This window comes from Podarcis liolepis (genome assembly GCF_965112155.1).
Source record: "Podarcis liolepis genome assembly, chromosome: 5".
NCBI lineage: Eukaryota > Metazoa > Chordata > Lepidosauria > Squamata > Lacertidae > Podarcis > Podarcis liolepis.
The window spans coordinates 32966480-32990747 of NC_139556.1; the positions used below are offsets into that span (position 1 = coordinate 32966480).

Sequence of the window (24268 nt, forward strand, 5' to 3'; positions counted from 1 at the left end):
TGGAAGCACAACATTTCTTAACTCCCCTTCCCCATTTTATTATCAATCAGTGTTAGGGCCAACTCGAACAACCAGATCGGCCCATGAGGAATGTGGATTGAATTTAGCTGCGCTAAGTTCAGCATGCAGTCAAGCAGTTATATGATTGCTTTGCCATGTGCCGGCTTGGAACTCTTCCCACACTTCCCGCATCATTGCTCTGCAACCCAGCTGCTGGCAGACAGCTTTAAAAGTGGTGCAGCAAATGCAGGTTGTGAGCGGGACACATGGCAAAGCAATCTCAGGAGCCAAATGCCAAGTCAACCTACGTTGCCAGCATGTCAGTCCTCCAGGTGGTGTTGGACTCCAACTCCCATCAGCCATACCCAGCATGGCCAATGATCAGAGAAGATGGGGGGTGTAGTCCAACAATACCTAAATATAAGGAAAGATGGCATGATAATTGTGCAGTGTGGACGCCACGAGACTCATCATACGCACCCTGCAAATGAAAATAGGCATCTGTCCTGAGATGATTACAGTGGTACCTGGGTTCTCGACTCCCAAAACCATTCAAAAACCAAGGCGCGGCTTCCGATTGGCTGCAGGAGCTTCCTTCACTCATTCAGAAGCTGTGTCGGACATTCGGCTTCCGAAAAACATTCGCAAACCAAAACACACACTTCCGGGTTTGCGGCATTCGGGAGCCAAGCCGTTCGAGTACCAAGGTACCACTGTATATGGTTGCCGCTCACGGTGACAAAGGACTCAAATGTAGCAATATCTTTGCCTTCATAGAACAGTTAAAATCCAGCCTCTCAAGAAACAGGCAATGCTTTTTAAGAGAGTTGGCATGATCAAGACATCAGTGCCCATAGCAATGTGTACACATTGGTTTATTTTGTCCCACTATTGCCTTTGGTCCAACAAGTGCTGCAAGGTTTTGATGCACCACAAAAGCCTCCTCATCCTATTTGACCAGAAATAATAGTAGCACAGAAAAGAGAAGGAGAAAGTATGTCAGGAGCTGGAGTCAGGCATAGGTCAGCAATAAAACAATAAAGTGCCAGATGTCACTGAACCCTTTATTCAAAGAAACAAAACAGCTCAGTCCTAGTGGTCGCAACAAACATTCCCAGGGTAGGTCTTGCCCCCATGAGGTAGTCGCAAGGACCGAAGGCCTTCCCACTTCTCTCTACGGCTCCTTCCGCAGTTCTTTCCCCAGCAACCAATCGTTTTCTCTCTCATTGCTTTGCCCTCTTCATTTTTCTCTGTGTTCTAAGAGACCTGAGGTTGCAGCAGGAGGATGAGATTCCCTGGATTCTTCAGCAGCCTGCCGTATCTCTCTCTTGGCCCTCCTACTCTCCTGTCTCTGAATCTGAACTCCCTCTGCCACAGCCTCTTTCTGCTCACTAAACCCTGTTGCCTCTTCAGCTCCTGACACATCCTCCTCTCCTTCTTCTCCCTTTTCTCCCTCTGACCACGCATCGTTGTCACACCACCAGTCCCCTGGCTCTGAGCCTTCTTCCCCTGGCGGTTCCCCAGCTGGTGCCTCCCAGCACTTTTCTGCACCCAGCCAGTCCATGATAAAGTATGTACAGCATGAGAAATGGCGGTCTGGTTCTATCATAGTGGTATAGCTATACCATGCCACCTTCAACTCTGAAAAACACCAAACCAACATCCATCTCTGGTCTTAGACAGACAGGATCCAATCCAGCATCAGTCATAACCCCAATTGCACTCCACTGCTTTCAATGAGGTTATGACTAGCTGGCAGGATTGCACCCTCAGCCTCCCAGTGGCTGTGTGTGTCTCCACACAGGCTATATTTCCAGCCACCGTACACCTCCGTATCCTGGCAGCCACTGCCACTACGTTCCAAAGCAATGCAGTCCAAGAATGACATCAGAAGAGAAGCAAGGGGAATAAGTTGCTAAAGCAACCAAAATGCCTTAGGCTTAGGGTAGGGAAAAAGACATCTGATTCCAATTATCTTGCAGCAGTTCTGAATATCTGCATTTTGGTCCAAACTGGTGATGTGTCAGCAACGTCACCTGATTTTGTGCCGACGGGTTTTTCAATTAACCCCACACAGTCATTAGGCAAGCATCTGGAAATATGTAAAAGAAACAGAACGAGTCAGCCAAAAACGAACAATTAAGCAGATGAGCGTGCATCCCTAAAAACTCAGTTCCACTTTTCCTTAAAAGTATTTTTCGTTATGCGGAAGGCCACCTCCATAAATCCATTTATCTCATGCAGATCAATGGCAAAGCATATTCTGATGCCTTTGATATACCATGCATTTATTTGGGGGGGGGGAGCATTTGGATATTTGCTTAACCTGGTTGTCTTTTTAAAGCCACGGGGGGGGGGGGGGAATCCAGAATATACTACTTTACATTTCCACTTTGCAACTTTCTTTTGTTTTGTTTAGGTAAAATAAAGAAACAGAAAACAGCTTCATATGTAAATAGTTATATCATTTTATCCCTCTTCGGTTTGGAAGCAGAAAGTATGGTTGCTTCAAAAGGAGCAAATAGTAATAGAGAGTAGTGGATGTGCAGACTGCATCTCACAGAAGATGCAGTGGGGTGAATGGCTGGCACTTTGGGGTTTCTGGTCTTGATTCAGCTTAAAAGGGAGTGTGAAGGCAAAGTGAGGTTATGCCTGAGATCCCTCATGGTGCTTCTATGACTCGACCGTGTTTCAAAAATGAATAGAAGCTGCACACACACACACACAAAAAAACCTTGAAAGGGAATCCTGCTGGGCTTTTGAGCAGTGATTAATAGCCGTCCTCCAAGCGCAGGCCAGCTGTGTTGTTTGACAATACAGTTGCCTGATTTCATAGATGGATGGCTGGTGGAATTGGATAAGGAAAAGTGAAATGCTTAACTGCTGCTATTATTATTACTGTTAGCATATTGTTTGATCTTTAGTATGGTTTTAATATTATTTTTATATCATATTGCAATATATAAATGATATACTGTCTTTTTTTCTGTTTCAACTGCAGGGGCTGCCCACTGAGCTTGGCCCGGAAGCTGCAGCTGGTGCAAAATGCAGCGGCTTGGCTGTTCACTGAGGTAAGCTATCTCCGCCGTGTTGCACCATTGTTGAAAGAATTGTACTGAATTAGCTACTAAGCTAAGTTCTGGGATCTGGTGCTGGTGAGAGCCTTATACAGCTCAGGGCAGGATGCCTAAAAATCGTCTCAGCCCTTTTCTACCCAGCCAGTCACTGTGCTCCACAAGAGAGGGCCACCTGCAGACACCATCAGGTGGTCCGTTCTATATGATGTAGGAACTGGGCCCTTAGCATGGCAGCACTAGTCTTTTGAAGCTCCGTCCGGTGGTATATCAGACAGACACAGCCTCTATTTCTCTTTGGCGCCTGTTGAAGGTGGTCTTTTTCAAACAAGTGCAAATATTTATCCCGGTCTACATTGGATTTGAACTTGTTTTTACATATGGAATAGCTTCTTCTTCTTGTTATTTGTTGATGTCTTTATTGTTATATCACTTTGAGATGTTTCATAGGGATCAGTTTCTATGTGGAATGAAGTAATAATCATAATACAGTGGAACCTCGGGTCGCAGACGTAATCTGTGACGGAGGCACGTCCGCAACCCGCAGCGTTCGCAAGCTGAAGCGCCACATCTGCGCAGGCACAATTTAGCACCTCTGCGCATGCGCGAGCGGCAAAACCTGGAAGTAACCTGTTCCAGTACTTCCAGGTTTCCCGCGGTCCGCAACCTGAAAACATGTAACCTGAAGCAAACGTAACATGAGGTATGACTATAATGTTGTAAGCCACCAAGAGGGAGATGGTGTACTTTTTTTTGTTGTGGTTGGCTTCCGCCTGCCTCAGGAGACAATAAAGGAATGCGCCTATTGGAGTTGAAGTCAAACAGTTGGAGAGTTACAGCGCTTGCTGTGGCTTTAGAGACCAATATGGCAGAGACATGTTTTATTATTGCAGCTGGGGCAGATGAAGGTATCGAGTTGTGTTGCTGCAAATACATCATGGCTTTTCCTTCTCCCTGTGCTTCTCCCAGAGGCCATTCCTCCTCTGGTCATTGCTGTGGATACAATACCTGACTATACTTGACACAATACAATACCTGATACAATCCGCTAGGGATTCCCACACGGCAGGGTTGATGTTATCAGCCTTGAAGTCACTTTTGCAGAGATCTTTGTAAACACAGAGTTGGTCTGCCAACGGGCCTGCTGCTTGAAGCCAGCTCCCCCTAGTGCACTTCCTTGGTGTACTTTGAACGACGACCTATTAATTCATTAAATAAATGAATAAGAGATGTGCATTGCCTACAGCACAACCATTAACAAAACAGTCTTTAATGAGAACCAGAATCTCCTTTTAAAATCTAATATATATATATTTTTTAAAAAAGCAAACCTATACTTAAGTTGCAAAGAATGAACTGAGAAATTCATTGGCAGGGATCCAAACAGCTACTTTAGATGCAATCAAGGCATTGGGCATGCTCAGTAGAATTCACACACACCCTTTGAATGGCAGACCATTATGCTACATCACAAACTGCTTAGGAAACTCCCCTCCATTTCAAAAGAAGCGAAGTTTACCTTGTGGCTTGGGGAGCTGTTGCTTGAGAAACACGTCCAAATTTCCCCTGGGTAACTTGTTGTGCGGTTCTTTGGAGCCAGGCCATTTTAGACAGTTGTGAACGGATTATTTACTTTACCTGCAATACAAACAAACGCGACTTTCCACTGGGACACACCACTAGTCCCTGTAGTGCTGCAATGGGAAAAGCCATCAATTCCAAAAGGTGACTTAGCTTCTGTTTTAGGTTCTGGATGTTTCAACCCAGGCAGGACTGGAGAAATAAGGAAGGAACAATTGGGTTGCAGACCATTGAGCCTAAAAGGATTTTTATTGACAACTTTTGAGACCAAGAAACTTTGACCAACACTGGTCATCACAGGGCTGCCAACTTTTCAGCTGAGCTTTGCAGTTGTACTTTTAGCAGTGGATTGATATGCAGTTGTTAGCAGGCAATAATTCTTATTTCCATGCCATGAAAAGCTTCACCTGTTAATTTATCCATACAGAGCTGAAGTTAGAAGCACAAGTGCACGGGTGGGGTTGCTGTTTCTTCCTAATCACTTGGCTACCTTAGGCAGCCAACAAAATCCAATAATTTTCTTCACTGAGTGGCTGGAGTACAGTGATATTACGTTATTAACAAGACAGTTGTGAAGGATGATGAGTCCACCAGCAGGTAACTCACGTATTCCAGGGCATTGAATCACTGTTGCTAGTTGATCAGAGGAAGGAATGCTGACCACCCCTACCTGAGACTCAGGAGGGAAAAACAGGTGTCACTGTGGTGTCAGGTGATTTACACCACTGAAACTTGGCTCACCAAGAATGGGGTAAATAGTGATCCAGCCTGACAATTGGAGCCATTTCCCAACTCCTGCTACAAAGCCTCAGATAACAATGGCAAATAAGTATGTCTTAAAATTGTTTGGGGCTTTAGTCCTAATAGCTAATTGTTGTCCTTTCTATTGGGTTGGATCTTGTCTTTTTGCTGGAGGGTGCTACTTAGCACGACACTGCCTTATGTACTGGCAGCATAAGCACTAACTGAGTCATGGAGTTCCTTGCAGTGGTCCCAAGATCATGACATAAAGTATTATGCTCTGGCTCCCTCTGCTGACCTGTACATAGAAAACATAGACAAGGAAACTTCGTCTTAGTGTCCAAGCGCTAGATAACCATACGCTCTATGGTTTAGTGTGCATTCAGTACACTCTGAATGTGCTGGGCTTGTTTGTTTTCAGCTTTGTATACATGAGGTCAATCCCAATCCAGACACATCCCATTTCTTTCAATGAATTAATGCATGCATTCCCCTGCACAAACCAGTTTTGATGCAAAAAGATATTTTAAAACTGAGTAGATTTGCACTTCAGCCCAAGTGTACAAATGAAAATGCATGTGAATTGTATCTTTCTTGCACTGTATTGTGAAAGTCTGGCATACTGGACATTTCTGAGCCCAATTCAAAGTGTTGGAGCTAACCTAAAGTTACCAGATTTTTTTTTTCAATGAATCCAGGGACACTTTGCAACTTCAATGGATTTTGTATGGGGACTGATTTGTAAATCCGGGGACAGTCCCTGGGAAATGGCAACGTCTGGTAACCTTATGCTAAGTTTTAAAACCCTAAACAGCCTCTGCCCAGTATACTTGAAGGAGCATCTCCACTCCCATCGTTCAGCCTGGACACTGAGGTCCGAGGGCCTTCTGGCGGTTCCCACTGCGAGAAGTGAGGTTACAGGGAACCAGGCAGAAGGCCTTCTTGGTAGTGGCACCCACTCTGTGGAACGCCCTCCCATCAGATGTCAAGGAAATAAACAATTATCTGACTTTTAGAAGACATCTGAAGGCAGCCCTGTTTAGGGAAGTTTTTAATGTTTGATCTTTTATCATGTTTTTAATATTCTGCTGGGAGCCGCCCAGAGTGGCTGGGGAAACTCAGCCAGATGTGTGGGGTATAAATAATAAATTATAATTATTATAATTATTATTATTATATTATTATTATGGAAAGCTGTATCTAAAAAGGGGGGATCCATACCCATAGTGGAATGTGGAAATGCTAACTGAAAGAAGAGGGTCGAGAACATTGATGCACACTACCTGAAAATACACATCCATGCTGGATGTGGGGGTTGGGTAAAATGAGTCCTAACTCACACGAGCATTGTAACCCATGTGATTCATCTATTGTCATGATATTGTGAATTTGTATACTGCCATTTGTTAAGAAAAATCCTCAGGCAATTTAGGAGACACACAAAAGACTGCTGCAGCTAATTCTGCAATTGGAAAAATGGCATAGTGGGTTTTTTCCTAATCCAAAGCAAATACTGTGACCTTCAGTGATTATTTACATTAGGCATTAACCAAGACACACACAAAGGAAAACAGCTGTAGCTGTTGTTTCAACATTTATGTATCCCACCTCAAGGTGGCTCCCCACTCTGCGTTTTTCCCTCGCAACATGCCTCTGAGGTAGGCTAGGCTGAGAGACAGCAACTGGTGCAAGGTTGCCCTGTGAGCTATATGACTTTGAACCCTGGTCTCCCAGGTCTCTGTCTGACGCTCTAACCACTATACCACATTGGCTGTGGACGAGCAAAATAAAAAGCAAGCACCCATGAAACGTGTACACAGGAAATATTCTCCTGATAGTTTTCATGTATCAAAGCTATGCCCAAAGAAGTCACTCCAAATATGTGAAAATTCACAGGCTTCCTTGAAATATGAAACAGAAATATTAACTGCATAGCAAAAGCACATTGACCCCCCCCATGTGAAGTATCTTGGGATTTACCCCTCTTTCCTGATATCACAGCTGCCTTCAGTCCCACAAAATCTCATTGCCCTAAACTGAATTGTTATCTCTTTTTCATCCCTAGATGGCTGTGTGAGATAGAATAGAACAGCACATGCGGCACCCATGAATTAGGGGAAATTTAAGAGCTGGTTTAACTAGATGGTGACAGAGTTCACTTATGAGCTTCCTTCCCCACTGGTGAAAAGTGGTTTGAGGCCTTCTGAGGGACCCATACTCAAGGATTTCCCAGCACTATTTTAGTTTAAAAGGGGCATGAATCTACATCTACATGAGCCTTCACTGGGAGCAGCCGCCTCAGGTGTCACCTTCTGGTGTGTGGCAGATGCAAGGTGCTGGGGGGGAGGGAGTGACACTGCTCTTCCCCCAATGAAAAGCCTGTTGCTGCCTCAACTGGGACATTGCCTTGACCTAACTTTCCAGCACCTTCCTTTTGCAGTTTAGCTCCGTGTACACATCTTAACTTGTTCTGCAAATAATTTGCAAGTCACTTTCTGTTCCTCTTTCACTTCAACTTTACACTTAAGGAAACCACAACCGCAACGCAAAACGCACACAAATAAATCAGTGCATGGGTCAAGTTATTTTGCTGCCTGAGGCAAATACAATACCTCCTCCTCCTGTTCACATGCAGAAGCTAACTGAACTCTCAATTGAATCTTAATGAATGACAGTGGGGCAGCATCCACCAGGCTGGAGGGCAATAAGGGTAGCTTAGAGAGGGTGCAGGGGGAGACCTGTCGCCTGCATCTGCTGCCTTTGGGCAGCTGCCTCACTATGTCTAATGATAGGGCTGGTCTTGCACATAGTTCTCTCGCGTTCATACACATGTGTGCACATCCCTAAACAGTTTCCCCACCATGTGGTGAGCCATTAAGTCTGAAACCGCTTAAGACATACCCCCAGGCACTTGGGTACAATGTTGTCTCCTTGCACCACCTCCACAAATTATCTTATTATGCCTACAACCTTCCATAGGCACCAAAGCCTGTGCCACCCAAGGACCAAGGGCAAGAGTTTGGCACTTGTATTTCCTGTTTTATCATTTTAAAAGGATGGGCAGACTTAAAGATGGCCAGATCTGCTTTACTTTTTTACTAGAACCCCGACACCCACCAGCTTGAGGCAGGTGCAAAAGACAATCAGTTAGAATTGAAGATCAGGGTGCTTCTGAGCATATTCTGAACCTAAGAATTTCTTTTCAGTAGCAGAACTGAATTGAGCTGAGCTCACAGTCCTTTCACATAGAAGTCCACTCCAGGTTAGCTTTCATCATTGCAACAGCCAAGTTTAGTTAGTAAAAACATTGTTTTTGCCGTTGTTAAACAACTGGGAGTTGGAAACTCTTGCCAATCCACTGCAAGTAATCCAGAGATCCCAATCTAAATTCTGTCTACTGTCGAGTTACAGCTCGGCATCCAGAGAAAAATCAGTCTCACACCATGATAGGTTCCGAAATATGGCTGCTCCTAGGGAAATATGGCTGCTCCTAGGGCTAATGCAGCACAGCTTTTATTGTGTGAAAATCAGAAAGATACAAGCCAAGTAAGGATACAAAAAATACAAGTCAAGCAATTTGTTCTAGCCAGCAGATAAAGACCTTGGTACTAAACCATGCGAGCGATCAGACCATACTACGTTAGCCAATCATATGGGACAGCACGAGCTGTTCACGCGCTATTCATGCTCCAAGGATACTTCTAGCTATGAGATCACCCTGTAACAATAAGAACTTTGCTCATGCTCTCATGTACAAGCAATCATTTTCCCACATGTCCTCTTTTCTTATTTATATTGTTAGAGGAAAAGAGGGACCATTAGTACACTTCATTGCCTAAGCGTCTACACTTTGCAACATAAATTCCTCTTGTAACCCCTGTGGTGGGCCGTGGTCGGTACCACCATGCAGTGCATTGGGAAATCAAAGAGGGTATGCATTGAATGCAACAACACACCACGACGAATCCAGCAACACATGCAATTACAATCAATAATACCTTTCTTAACCATACTCCATTGGGTAACCAAGAAGACAACCACTCCCATGGATCAAAACCTGCAGGTGGATTCAAAGGATTATGGGCTATCATTTGTTCCATATGATCAATAGTAGCAGAGATATTGGTTGATTGATCAGTTATATACATGCAGCAATGAGAATGAATTAAGGCACAAATTCCACCTTTAGAAGCAAGGATCACATCTAAAGCATAATGATGTTGAAGAACCACATTTCTTATTTCTGATATTTCTTTGTTAATCATTTTTAAAGCCAAAATGGTGGAATTAAACAAATTTTCTGTCCAGTTTGCCAATTTATGCAAATCACGGTAATTCATGGCTGCACCTAAAGAAGGCAGAAGGGACCTAGAAATGGCTGTCCCTGTATATTGAGAAATAGGTGATTGTACTTCCCTTCTGTTACGCAAACGAACCTCTGGGAGCTTATCTATTTTGTATATCAGGGGTATCACTATTCCTAGAGTATAGGTTCCAGAAAAGGCAAAGGGGATTACTGCAAGCAACAAAACACAGGTGATAAACTTATACGATTGTCCTTCATATTATTGCTAATCTTAAATGAAGCATTTACTGGAATGCTAGAATACCACCACCCAAAAAAAGCTCAAAGCTTTGTGAAGCTTTTAAAAATCATTTTTCTCAGCAGCTAAAGGCACTAGCCAAGCATATTCCGCTTGCTGTAACTAAAAAGGATTGCAACAAGGTCGAGAACAGAGCCCATTGTATTCGCGGGCCGTGCTAAAGAACCATATTGCAACTTTCTTTCTGTCCGGGAACCATGCCAAAGCACAAAAATGAAACAACTGGAACACACTAAAATTCCCTCACCCCTCCCTTGCCAAGAGTCCACAATAGTTCCAAGACAGCCCTCTGTACATGCTCAGAGGAACACATCATAGGGCAGGACTCCTGAGGGAGGAGAAAAAAAAAGAAGAGATCTGGGGGGTAAAATCCAAGTGATGCTGGTAAGGAGCCCATTTGCTGTAAATAAGTCTGATGTATTGCTCCTTGTACTGCTGAGTCAAAAGTCCAAGCCCAATGAAGCGTGATGACACAGATGGGATGGTCGCTATTGGGAGGCAGCAAAACTGTAATGATGTTTGGTGGTCGAAGTGGCTTCCCAGGGAAAAGAGGGGCCAATGCAGTAGGGATGAAGATGGCCTTTCAGCGTGCCAGGAAACACTGGAACAGCTGTGGAAGAGCTCTTATAAACAATCTTCCATTGCAGAATGTGATTGTGATCTTGTCTGCTGGATCCTTATGTCCTTTAAGGGCAGAAAATAGTGGAGACAAAGTGGAGGCGGGCAGGTCCAAATAACTCTTTATCCAATTCAGCTGTCCAAGAATTTGTTGTAAATCCACCAGTTTAAGATCAGGAAACTGTAGTTGAGGCGTGACTGGAATGGCTGCAGATGCTGTCAGCTCATGTCCCAGGCACGTAATAGGTAAAGTCCGCTGGATTTTTTCTTTAGCCACTGTCAATCCAACAGGTTGTAGCCTTTGCAGGATTTTGGGACACGGCGGAGGACCAGGCCGTGGCTAGCAGGCCGTGGCTAGCAGTGCCCACTGACTGGCAGGCTTTAAGCATATCAGCAATGGCTATATTTGATGTTGCCATTAGAGGGCGCAGCGCTTGCTCATTTGCATTATCAAACACAAGTTGGCGTACAGTCAGGTCTTGTGCTGCCAGGTCCTGAACTTGCCGCTTGAAGGTATTATACAAGCGATCAACAAATTGTCCATAGGGCTTTGCAGGACCCTGTCTGATGCTTCCCCATCGGCCATCTCGCTCATTCCTGTCATCAGGGACAGAGGCCAAAGTCTCTTGGGCAGAGGCTGTAGTGGCTGCCCAATACTGAGGGTCGAGAGTTGGCTGTTGGGCAATGGTAAGAAAATTGCTTCCTCCCGTCAGCCCATCGAGAACATTGGTTTGGGTCAGCATGACGGGGGCTGGGGGTGCAGGAGCAATCTCAGGAAAGAGATTTGGAGTATCAGAATCAAAAGGCAACAACGGAGCGGCAGCACTGAGAGATCTTTGAAGAGGAATTGTAGGAGCGGTGCCAAATGCCTTGGGCGGAGGAGGTGGATGAGTGGGGGGTGCTGCAAAATTTGAAGAATGCAGGGGAGTGACAGGATGAGGCGAAGGGCAAATGTCCGGCGGTTTAGGAGGTAGGTTTGAGGCAGGCAAAGCGGGAACCGGGGGGGTGTTTGAAGAAGCTGTTCCAGCAGCCAGAAGAATGTTTGAGGGAGTTAAGCACGACATAGCTTTGTAGACGTTACTCCAGGCATGCAAAACCTTTACATCAATCTGCGGATGATTTTGAAAGAAGTGTCCAATTTTTTTCCAATCGTCTAACTCCCAGTTTCCGTCCTGGGGGAACCACGGACAGTGAGTGTCCAGGGCTTTTATAAGGGACTTAAGGTCAGCTTTCCGAACAGCAAGGTTGTTACTGGCCAAAAGGAATTTAAGGTCTTTTAAAAAATTTTTCTGTGGTGCAGAGAGAGATTTTCCCATGATTGCAAGAGTTGCAAAAAGAGCAGGGAGCACTTACCGAGGGATCCGTAGGAGGATGAGAGAGAGAGACGCCTTTTTGCCCTGTCCGGGCGGAGATAAGTGCTGATAAGTCCGTAACGTAGTCCAGAATCACATTCACACGGGAGCTCTCACCGGGGATCCACTACGTGGATGAACGACGCGTCTGCAGCCCTTGCGGGGCGAGGTGAGAGCTGAACGTTGTACACACGGGAGCACTCACCAGGGATCCACTACGTGGATGAACGACGTGTTGGTGAGTGCTGAATAATGAAAAACAGGCAGTCACACGGGAGCACTCACCAGGGATCCACTACGTGGATGAACGACGTGTAGGTGAGTGCTGAATAATGAAAAACAAACAGTCACACGGGAGCACTCACCAGGGATCCACTACGTGGATGAACGACGTGTTGGTGAGTGCTGAAAAACAACGTGAAGTTCGAAGGCCTCACACGGGGCACCAATTGTCGAGTTGCAGCTCGGCATCCAGAGAAAAATCAGTCTCACACCAAGATAGGTTCCGAATTATGGCTGCTCCTAGGGAAACATGGCAGCTCCTAGGGCTAATGCAGCACAGCTTTTATTGTGTGAAAATCAGAAAGATACAAGCCAAGTAAGGATACAAAAAATACAAGTCAAGCAATTTGTTCTAGCCAGCAGATAAAGACCTTGGTACTAAACCATGCGAGCGATCAGACCATACTACGTTAGCCAATCATATGGGACAGCACGAGCTGTTCACGCGCTATTCATGCTCCAAGGATACTTCTAGCTATGAGATCACCCTGTAACAATAAGAACTTTGCTCATGCTCTCATGTACAAGCAATCATTTTCCCACAGTCTACCTTGATCCTAAAACATTTCTACCCTGCCTTTCCACCAGTGACCCTGAAGGTGGCTCACAGGACAACATTTCAATAGGGCCCAATCCATGAAAGCAAGAACAGTGTAACACTGAACTTCATGCTGTCCTGCACACTGTTATCCGATTTAAAATAACTGCGCCACTTGAAGACAGAAGGGAGTGGGGAAAACATCACTCTGAATAATGCATAAAATCTGGAGGCCATCCAAGCTATAGCTCTCAGCCTTTCCGAAGCTGGGGCCCAGCAGACTGCCAAATTGTGCATCCCAATGTATTTTGCATGCAGTGACTAAAATCTGACGCTGCAAACTCATGAGAGCATAACAGGAACACACGGAAGATTGAGTGAGTCTGTTGCTGTGCTTGCATTCACCCTAGAATTGATTCCATAAAACAGGTCTGATTGCACTGAACCTATGGGATGAAATCAAAATGAATACTCAATAAACAGGTCACCCGAAGGAGCTCCTCTGTCTTCTCTAGCTGGGAGTAGCAGCAGCAGCAGCAGCAGCAGTTTTCCTACTGAAGGGGAAGGCGTGCTCTCTGGACTCTTTAAATGAGGACGGTGTAATAAATCTGGGCAGCTAAGTGCCCTTCTGGATTTCTGCACTTTTATGGTACGGCTTCTTCCTTCTTTCATAAACTGGCCAGAAGGAACGCCCAGAGCAGGGGTGCCAACTTGAATAAAATTGGGGGGGTAGGTAAGCCCTGCATAATCAATCATATGACACACACCATTTGAATGGCAGTGCCCATCAACTTTGGGGAGGCCCAGCAGACACGGGTACCCCAACTATATAACAATATGAATCTGATCCAGAAAGACAATGTCAGTTGGAGATCGGCCAAGCTAATTTTTATATTTTCTTTTTTATATATCTTGGTAAGTGTAGCTTCAAAAAGAACAGAACTGGTACCTCAACCAGAAACGGTAGTTAGTCCAGATGCACTTTGTATTTCTCCATATGTTCATATTACAATGAAGAAGTGAAAGTAGAAGCAGCAATCCAACTTTTCAATAGCACTTTGACCTGCAACAATTAGTAAGTGAAAACATTTCTTTCCATGGTCGTGAAAAATTTTTATCTGCAGCTGACTGCTGCATACAGTATCAATCCTCTTTTAAAAGCACACTAGCAGGCCTGGTGTTTTTGCTTCCTTAAAAAAAAAAAATACAGGGGGAAAGCCTGACAATCTTAATTTTCTTATCAACCAGGAAATGTTGCAAGATGTGTTATATGGTGAATAGACATACCGTATTTTTTGCTCTATAAGACTCACTTTTTTCCTCCTAAAAAGTAAGGGGAAATGTGTGTGCATCTTATGGAGCGAATGCAGGCTGCGCAGCTATCCCAGAAGCCAGAAACCGCTGCTTTCGCTGCACAGCGATCCCTGTTGCTGTTCTGGCTTCTGGGATTCAGAATAATTTTTTCCTTGTTTTCTTCCTCCAAAAACTAGGTGCGTCTTATGGTCTGGTGCGTCTTATAGAGCGAAAAATACGGTACTTAAGAAAAAGTTGATCAACTTCCTCTTGAGTTTCTGAGGACAACATACATCATTACACAGAATGTGAACTACGGTGATACATCTGTTTAATACGTTTAATCTGTTTAATACTGCCTTTCTTCCATCACAAAATTCAAGGTGACATAGATCAGTCTCCCATCAAGGCAATGGACAGATCCAGACCACTCTAGCTTCAGCAAGGTTACTGTATTTTTTGCCCTCAGTCCATAGCTTAGGAGCAGATCCTGTAAACCACACAACAGTCCAGAGTAGCAGTAGAACAGTTCTCTGTGGCTCGGATACATCTATATTTGAAGATATTGTTTGTGACTGGATATATTTCTCTTTTAGGTTATTTTCTTGTCAGGTATCTTTGACTTCAAAGCACTCTTTTAAAAACAAAGCAATGTTTTTTTCCAGTTCCACTGAAACAGAAGGCCATAAAAAATGGTTTACATGCTTTGCTTGTGGCTCTCCCAGTGACAGCTGTAAAAGCCCAGGAAGGCTAAAAGTCTGCTGCAAGGCGGTTTTTATTTCTGCAGAAGCAGGTGTCAGTGTCAGAATTTTGAAAAAAACCAAAAACATTTTGCCACCTGCAGACCAAATGCTAATTTCTTCAAAACAGAAAAGTTGAGAAAATCCTGTAACTCGGAGGCCAAATCACAAAACCTCGGTCCTGTTATGTGGCATATGGTAGGAAAACAGACTGCACAACACTCCAAAAGAGACTTGCAGTCTCGTGAAACTTGATAAACTTTAAAGAATCTGGGTACTTTTGAAGAGCTGCTCATACCATATACACTAAGAGTGATCTTAATATCCAAATGCAGTACTCCTTATGCTGCCCAAGCATGAAAAGAAAGTACAATGGTACCTCGGGTTACAAACACTGGGTTACAGACTCCGCTAACCCAGAAGTAGTACCTCGGGTTAAGAACTTTACCTCAGGATGAAAACAGAAATCACGTGCCGGCGGCACAGTGGCAGCGGGAGGCCCCACTAGCTAAAGTAGTACCTCAGGTTAAGAATGGTTCCAGGTTAAGAATGGACCTCTGGAACTATTTAAATTCGTAACCAGAGGTACCACTGTATTTGCAGACTGGGGGAAACTCCATGCTTTGCATAAGCCAGCCAGCCATGCCCCATTCTGTTCCTGTTCTGCCCTCTTCTGAGTCCAAAAGGGCCCACCACACATCATGCTAGCATAATATGGCCGCCGCTTGAATAGGGTCACCAGGTGCAAAAGAAAGAAGGGCTCGCGAACGTTTACTGTGTTTAACAGAACGGGGGGAAACCAATGGATGCAGCTTGCATGACCATTCATTTTTCTACACAAGTATTAAGTCTACAGGAGCCCTATCCCCTTTTGCATCTGGCTACCTTCATTAGGGGACGCGGGTGCCGCTGTGGGTTAAACCACAGAGCCTAGGACTTGCCATTCAGAAGGTCGGCGGTTCGAATCCCCGTGCCGGGGTGAGCTCCCATTGCTCAGTCCCTGCGCCTGCCAACCTAGCAGTTCGAAAGCACGTCAAAGTGCAAGTAGATAAATAGGTACTGCTCCGGCGGGAAGGTAAACGGCGTTTCCGTGCGCTGCTCTGGTTCACCAGAAGCGGCTTAGTCATGCTGGGCACATGACCCAGAAGCTGTACGCTGGCTCCCTCGGCCAATAAAGCGAGATGAGCGCCACAACCCCAGAGTTGGTCACGACTGGACCTAATGGTCAGGGGTCCCTTTACCTTTACCTTCATTAGATATTGTCCACAGGACAAAATTGATCAAGCTATGACAAACGGACGGTGATAAAGGCCTAGATTCACTCAGCAAAATTCTAAAGATTCCACAAGCGGGAACTGCAACAAAACGTCACAGCGTCTCTGCAAAAGGCATATCTGAGTTTGCCCTAATCTTACGTAAAGGATTAAGCCCGTCTTTATTGTTAGTTAATATGTTACTATTGAGTACTGATTTAGGCTCCTGTTAAAGTGCAAGCAGTTCTGTAGCATAATAAGGTTTCTTTGTTCACATCTTCCTTGACTATAATGTAACATATCCCCAAAACCAGCACAGCTGCATTTCTGCATACAATATTCTGAGAACAGGAACTTGTACTATGCTTCACAGAGTCTAGTCCCCCCCCCCAAAAAAAAAGCTTCTCTGAAAACTGATCAGTAAGGTCACTTTCCCACACCCCTGCTACATTGCCTTTGACAGCATCATCTTAAAATAATTGCTCCTGTGCAATCAAAGACACATATTTTCATGAAGGCCTTTTGGGTGAGAACAATAAATTGGATTTGGCTCTGTAGTGCTTCCCCAATGCTACTATGTTATTGCCATTTGGAGAGGTTATAGCGCAACAGAAACGGGACAAAAATAAAACACAACATTTCTGGTCTAAAAAGTTGTGTGATTTCCGCACTGAAGTTACAGGATATGCACTGAATAGAAATGAAGCTGTATGACCACCCCAAAATGCTAGCAGGTGTATGCAGTTTTGAAAGCAGAATTGCCCCAATAACATCATGAAGAGGCAATAAGAAAGACATGGGTGGGGGCAGAAAGAAAGAAAGACAAGTAGAGAGAAACTTCAAGCTAGGCTGATTATCTTTCTTTCCCCTCCTACGTTCACAGGACTATTTACCCCCTCATCAATGGCTGGATGAATATTTTAAAACTTATGTGGGGGGTGTGTGTGTGTGTGTGTGTGTGTGTGTGTGTGTGTGTATGTGTATGTGTTAAAGTTTTATAGTCTTTTTTTTTTACCTTCACACATGAGATGATTGGAGTGTTCTTTCTTTCTTTCTTTCTTTCTCTCTCTCTCTCTCTTTCTTTCTTTCTTTCTTTCTTTCTTTCTTTCTCATTTTATAATAGCAGCCTTGCTGTGTCCCTGCGTCAGAATACCCCTTATAATGAAAACAGAAACAAAAAGCAACCCTTGGCCACCTTGTCTTTAAAGGTAAGAAATGAAAATTCTTTAAAGTCTACCCCCCTACAAATATTAATCCAATATTTGGAGGTGTTTTTAATCCTCCCTAAAATCAGATAAACATGTTGGGGCCAAATTATTCAGCTCAGAACTAGTTACAAACCCCAGATCAAGGTCTGTACAAAAAAAAGAAAGATATGACAATCCTAACATTAAGGATGACTAACCTTTTGTTTACAGCTTGAGTTTAACCTGACCTGAACAGATTAAAATGTCTCATATGAGTGATCAGGTGGTCAGAATACAAAGTTCATCTTAAACTGCAGGAGGCTGCAAACCTGTTTTGGTTTTTCTTTGACTGGCACCTATGAATCAAGTGCTATTCATAAACACTTTATTAGCAGCAGTATCAGTATTATTGGTATTAAATTATTTTATTTATTACATTTATTTATGATCCACTTTCCTCCAAGCAGCTCAAGTTGACATATGTGGTTGTGTCCTATCCCCACATTTTATCATTAGCACAACAACCCTGAGAGATAGATTAGGCCTAGGTATTTTGTGAATTTTCTGGTTGGCAGGATTTGTACCTAGGGCTCCTCTGTCCTAGTCTGAGGATTGTTTGGCTGCAGACAGTTTTTCTGGGTCATGTGGCCAGCATGACTAAGCCGCTTCTGGCGAAACCAGAGCAGCACACGGAAACGGTACCTATTTATCTACTTGCACTTTGACGTGCTTTCGAACTGCTAGGTTGGCAGGAGCTGGGACCGAGCAACGGGAGCTCACCCCGTCGCGGGGATTCGAACCACCGACCTTCCAATCGGCAAGCCCAAAGCTCAGTTGTTTAGACCACAGCATCACCGCATCCCTAGAGTATAATTACAGTACATAGCCACGTTACAGAATTATACTTTCAGATTTATAGCTACACATGAAGCAACTGTAAAATCTGCCTAGACCCATGGCAGCTGATCTCCAAGGTTTCCAACAGGGGATTTTCAGAGAGGGGATTTTCCCAGCCCTGTCTGGAAATGCCAGCAATTACACTTGGGTCTTTCTACAAGAAAAGCTCTAATGCTGAGCTACAGCTCTCCCACTATAAGGTTCTTTTGCCTTCCCTTTTGCTGAAGTAGCAAACAGGACTCTTGTATGAAGGTGGCAGAGGAGGAGGAGAAGTGAAAGACCCCGGGGAAGAACAGGCAGGAGTTGTCACTTTATCAGATGATGATAAATCATGATTACCATATATCAAAAATGGTCTCATGACAACTTACAATCAGGAATATAAAAAAAATACAAAATACTTCATTACAGTTAAAACTCAGCAAACAGAGCTAATAGTGTTGGCATCTGTCTGTCTCAAGAAACAATGGAAGAAGGCATTATCAAGGCTAAAGTGTGTTACAGCGCCTGCCATAGCTGTAGAGACCAGTATGGGAGAGACATGTTTTGTTATAGCTGGGGCAGATGAAGGCGTCCAGTTTCGCCATTAAATTTCTCCTTCATGCCTGCTGACTGGTCCAATCATAATCATTATTAACACACACACACACACCCGGTAGATGCTATTTTTAAGGCTGTGCACAACAATGCATTTATCTACTTTGGCTCATTCATGATTAGTTAAGTCAAGCCTCTTTTTGGGCTTACTCGTGGTTATCCTTAGTTTGGCCCTAGTTTAGGTGAATTCAAGACTGGATAAGACTCTGCCTAGAGAACGTACTTTATAGCTTGAAGACTTAGGTGGCAAAACATTTAACTTCTGTAATAGTGGGGGAAAGAGACTCACCATCCCTTGACTTCTCCACTACAACCCACGCTCCTTGGAGCTATTGATAAGATGTGGCTCATTGTTTTCTGTTAGTAGAGCTGAAAGTTCACTCAGTCCTTGGCACTGTGCCTTGTGGCGTAGTTGGGGATTGCCAACTGTTGAACCCATCTCTGCAGCGGCTTTTTTCTTTATCAAAAATTTGATTTACAGGTATTTAGCTTGGCGTCACGACAAGCTTCACCTGCAGATCTCTGCAGATCAAACCTCTGTCAAAGGCGCAGAGTTAAGGCAGGCTGGGTTTCTCCTCAACTGGCAACTCCTATGTTGAACTGATGGAATTGCTATAATTCAGTCTGGAGAATAGATATTTACCGGTACCTTTAATCACATTAGTAAGGCAGGAGATGAGATAGCCACAGCTGTTACCACCCATTCCTCCCTCTTGTGTCCATCCACTTCACCCACCTATGGTAAGGAAAACACAAAATCCTGCCAATTGCTGCAGGATAATAGGGCAGTGGGTGGGGATAAACAGACATGGGGAGGCAGAGGCAACATGGGGAAGCAGGTTTAGTCATGCCAGCCACATGACCAGGAAGCTGTCTGTGGACAAATGCTGGCTCCCTCGGCCTGAAAAGCGAGATGAGCGCCTCACCCCATTGTCGCCTTTGTCTGGACTTAATCATCCAGGGGTCCTTTAACTTTTACTCCCCAATTTGGTTTGTTTCGCCCGAGCTGACCCTGTTAGTTAACCCCGGAATAGCCATACTTCATATAATTTATTTTAGGAATCCACTCAGCAGTAGCCCAGCAAGGCAGATCTGTACAGTGGTATCTCGGGTTAAGTACTTAATTCGTTCCAGAGGTCCGTTCTTAACCTGAAACTGTTCTTAACCTGAAGCACCACTTTAGCTAATGGGGCCTCCTGCTGCTGCCGTGCCGCTGCAGCACAATTTCTGTTCTCATCCTGAAGCAAAGTTCTTAACCTGAAACACTATTTCTGGGTTAGCAGAGTCTGTAACCTGAAGCGTATGTAAACTGAAGCGTATGTAACCTGAGGTACCACTGTATAGTCATCTCCCTATTGCAGATGGCGGACTAAGGCTGAGAGAGAATGGCTTTCCTGAGGCCCTCTAGAGAAATCATATCTACAGTGAGATTTGAACCATGGACTTTAAGCTTCAAGTTCTTAATATATTGTGACGAAGACTTGGCTGCAGTTCTGGGACCACCAATTCTGAAATGACCCATGAATATAAAGCTGTTGCTTTGAGTAGAATTTCAAACTGTCAATACTGTTAGGTATCTGATGCTTCTAATCCAGATGTGTCCTGTCCCATCTATCATTGCCCACATGAGGAAATAAATACAGTACAGCATTTGAAAGCTCATTGCACAATATACTTTCACTACCCTTTGAGATCACATTTCAGTTTAAGTTGACTTCATGAAAATGTCTGATGCACATACCAGCTGACAAAAATCTGAGTCATGGGGTATTATAGTTTTTTCTGATTTGGTATGCTATTTTGAGATCATGTTCATGCTTTACAATTGGAAAGAACAATGCTGCAAACAGTGGTCTTTGTGTGCCATTAAATCTATACAGTTTCCACTGGTGAAAAACTGCTATTGTGAGGTTAGTGAAATGTATCACACCACAGCTCCAGATGTCAGGATACATGACTTCTCTACTGTGTCTATGGCAGCACAGACATAAGAAGAGCCTGCCGGATTAGGCCATTGGCCCATCTGTATCCTGTTCTCACAGTGGCCCAAAGTAAATAAAAAGTGTGGTTAGCTAGAAGCTGCAAAATCACAAAGGCAGCAGAAGGCAGAATTAAAATTGCATCTAAACATAAAAAACATATTTTCACTGTATGAAAAATACAATAAGGCAGGTGCCATGCAAACGTTTCTCTGAGGAGAGCAATGAAGAAAATAAAAAATTCATAAAAATATCATTTTTATGATTCTGTGTTTTTTTTTGAGCCTATGGCCTAGCTAAATTGAAGAGGCCCGTGCCTGCCTGCCTTTTAAGTTTCTTTTAAGTACTGCAAGTAGCAAATGTTCATTCCAGAAGACTGAAATAATAAACTGTTGGAATCTAGGGTGGCCACTGTGTGCATGAAAAGAGAATCAGCTAGGCATAGCAATTGCGATTAATCTTGAATTGTTTTGTTGACAGATGGGGAAAGGATTTTGTGGGGGGGGGTATGGAGTCATTTAATGAATAGAAAAATTAGCAAAAGTCTTAATAAAGACATTGAAATGATTAAATGTAATCACATGATGAGGACTGATCTGAAGAGTAAGGATGTTGATGTTCTGTTGCAACTGTTAAGATTGCTGTAATCCTTTGATTGGTGATTGGAAATCACATGTGCAATCTAGAGGTGTATGTGAAACAGGAGTGCCAGCTGAGCCCTGTGACCATGGGTGCCTGGGGCTGTGGGTGCCATGCTGCGTGCATGGCCCTGGCACTGACATTTGTGGGTGCCTGGCCCCTTCTTGGGGAATTTTGTGGGTGCTCAGGCACCCAGGGCACCAGCACCTATGATACGAAACATTGCTTTGGATGTGGCTCTTTGCAGCCTACTTATTTTTGAAGTTGTCCGTTGCATATTTGCATTTCAGTAAACGCCTATTTTTCCCTGAGAGCCTTCATCTTTTTCTGTTGGGTTTTTGTGAGTGTAACCTCACAGAAGGGTCTAGGAGCCCCTTTTTAAATTTCTCCAACAAGAGCATCCTGCAACTGGGTTTCCACCACTTAGAATCACCCACATCCCCTAGATGATAGGGACACCTAGAGGAAGCCTTCCAATGATGATCTTAAGGTATAGGCAAGTATTTATGGAGAAAGGAGGTCCTTTAGTAGCAGCAGCAGTGGTGGCAGGAGACTGGTGTATGCCACTGGCAAACTGGACAGGTGGGAATCACCATATTTTTCGCTCTATAAGACGCACTTTTCCCCTCCTAAGAAGTAAGGGGAAATGTGTGTGTGTCTTATGGAGCGAATGCAGGCTGCGCAGCTATCCCAGAAGCCAGAACAGCGAGAGTTATTGATGCGCAGCACTCCCTCTTGCTGTTCTAGCTTCTGGTTTAGCCCCTCAGTCCCTTCCCCCACCTCCTGGAAAAGCCCCCCAGAGCCGTGCTCCCTTTCACGAGCCGTGCGGAGCGTGTGTGCGGTGCTTGGGGGCCTTTCCCTGAGGAGAGGAAAAGCCCACAAGCACCACACACACGCTCCGCATGGCTCGTGAAAGGGAGCGCTGAGCAGAGCCTGGGATGCATACAGGCTCTGCTCAGCGCTTCCTTTAAAGAATATTTTCTTTCTTGCATTCCCCCTCTAAAAACTAGGTGCCTCTTATGGTAAGGTGCATCTTATGGAGTGAAAAATACGGTACGTTCAAGCTTATTCCGGGCTGCCTGAAGAAGCATTCAGACAACACTTGTTGCAAAAGAGCAAAAAGAGAGGAAGTGAACTGAATTTCCCAGGGCAAGTAGTAGTTTCAAAGCAGAAGTGCTATGACTAACAAGGCCCTCCCTTGAGTAGTGCCAGTGGCGTAGCGTGGGGGGTGCAGGGGGGGCCGGCCGCACCGGGCGCAACATCTGGGGGTTAGGGTTAGGGGGCACAAATCCACGGGTTAGGGGGCGCAAATCCACGGGTTTGGGGGCGCAAATTACTTGCCTTGCCCCGGGTGCTGACAACCCACGCTATGCCACTGAGTAGTGCAAGTCTTGCTACAGGAATGCCATCGGTAAAGGCCAGCCTCCTTTCAACAAGACCCTGTGCTTTTTTTTTTGTTAAAACAAAACAAAAACCAGCAGCCCAGGGATTCTAGAGAGGTATTTTTCACCCAGTATCTTCTACTCAATGCTACTGCAGTTTAAAAAAAAAAACTAGGCCAAGAAGCAAATCTGAAACCAGTGCATTTGTGACCTCCAGGCTTAGCTTCTGCACCTTAACAGGTCTGGGAGGGAAGCCAGAGCAGCTTGAGCTGGAAAGCATTGCAGTACACTGCAGCAGGAGGGTGTGGTTGTTGCTCCTTGTTCTCCTGAAATTCATTCATTTCTCCTACTGTGTTTGTATTTTTCCATTCTAGCTTCTTACTCAAAGATGACAGAAGGCTAGTCTGTGAATGCTGTTCCGTGTTCCTCACTTGTGAAAAGTTCCAGAGGCAGCACTTTGGGGGTGTTGGTCTCCTCTGGAGAAGAGGCCACTGGCAACTCACACGGCATTTTTGTAACATTTGACATATTTACAAAGGCAACATAGGAGGAGGCAAGCAACATAGCCACTTCTGCTACTTCACACCAGAGATCCAAAGAGAAGCACCCTAAGAGGCTTTCATTCTCCAATCCCCAGATCTGACCTCTGCTTCTTCTGCCTCTTTCCCTTTAAGAACATAATATTTTATGCCCCTGACAACTCTTAAGATGTGTGAAAATGGAGGCTACGTGTCACATCAGTTCTGCCTGTGGAACTACTATAAATGTGACATTTAGCCCACAGTAAAGAAATGCTTGGCTTATCCTAGTCTAGAGAGATAACAGACAAAAGACACTTTCAGCACAGTCCTAGTTCAGCTCACTGAAGCAAACCCCTCTGCCCTGAGGGTGATGGTAGTTTAGGATCATAGCCAACCCTCAGTTATATAGCAGTTTAGAAATTTAGAAATTTTTATTTATTTTATAGATTTATCTGAAGATCACAGGCTGGTTTACAATATAAAAACAAAAATGCATAACAACAAACAAAATCAATAACCCCACTCCAGACACATTCAAAAGGTCATAGATAGTTATCCAAAGGCCTGGTTGAAAAGGAATGTTTTTACCTGGTGCCTAAGTTGCCAAATTATCCATCTGCTAAAGCTAAGAAACCACACTTAAGGCATATATTTCACAATTTTATTTTTTCCCTGCATGTGACCACTTACGATGTAACAAAAGTAAAGGCACTTGGAAGAAATTGGCCTATTGCAGCCATGGCGCAAGAGCTTAGATTCACAAAGGATACTTCAAATACTATCAGGACCAAAGCTCATTTGAAGTGAGTGTGAGTGTGTTAAGAGCATGAATCCCTTGAGTAGGCAGAGGACAGCAAAGGAGCAAACCCCTTTGCTTTTTGCAGTTTCTCTGTTACGATTACCTATGCCTTAGGCCACAGCCCTATACACACTTAGGGACACATTATTTGTGAGTACGTACGTGAATATGGGACTTATCTGAGAGTATAT

At 44.3% G+C, this 24268-nt stretch overlaps 1 protein-coding gene and 1 long non-coding RNA gene across 10 annotated transcripts in view; one reads left to right on the top strand and one right to left on the bottom strand.

Annotated features, from left to right (window-relative positions):
* Positions 1 to 17010, top strand: part of LOC310706849 (uncharacterized protein) — a 92231-nt gene extending 75221 nt beyond the window's left edge. For 4 of the 9 annotated variants that reach the window (XR_014526183.1, XR_014526186.1, XM_083503212.1 and 1 more), the window contains exons 2-3: positions 3002 to 3071; positions 16960 to 17010. Coding sequence is in view for 4 of the 9 variants with exons in the window: in XM_083503212.1 (XP_083359338.1) it covers positions 3002 to 3070 (69 nt within the window). In the remaining 5 variants the exon portion in view is untranslated. Of the gene's footprint in view, positions 1 to 3001; positions 3072 to 12840; positions 13459 to 14038; positions 14079 to 14338; positions 15520 to 16959 lie in introns of those variants that run through there. The other 5 variants (XR_014526184.1, XM_083503213.1, XR_014526185.1 and 2 more) reach the window with 4 other exon arrangements.
* On the bottom strand, positions 685 to 8757 carry LOC310706893. The gene is made up of 3 exons (XR_014526229.1): positions 4594 to 8757; positions 4110 to 4273; positions 685 to 2092 (listed from the first exon to the last, which is right to left on the bottom strand). It is a non-coding gene; the product is annotated as an uncharacterized lncRNA (long non-coding RNA).
* Positions 17011 to 24268: the final 7258 nt, after the last annotated feature.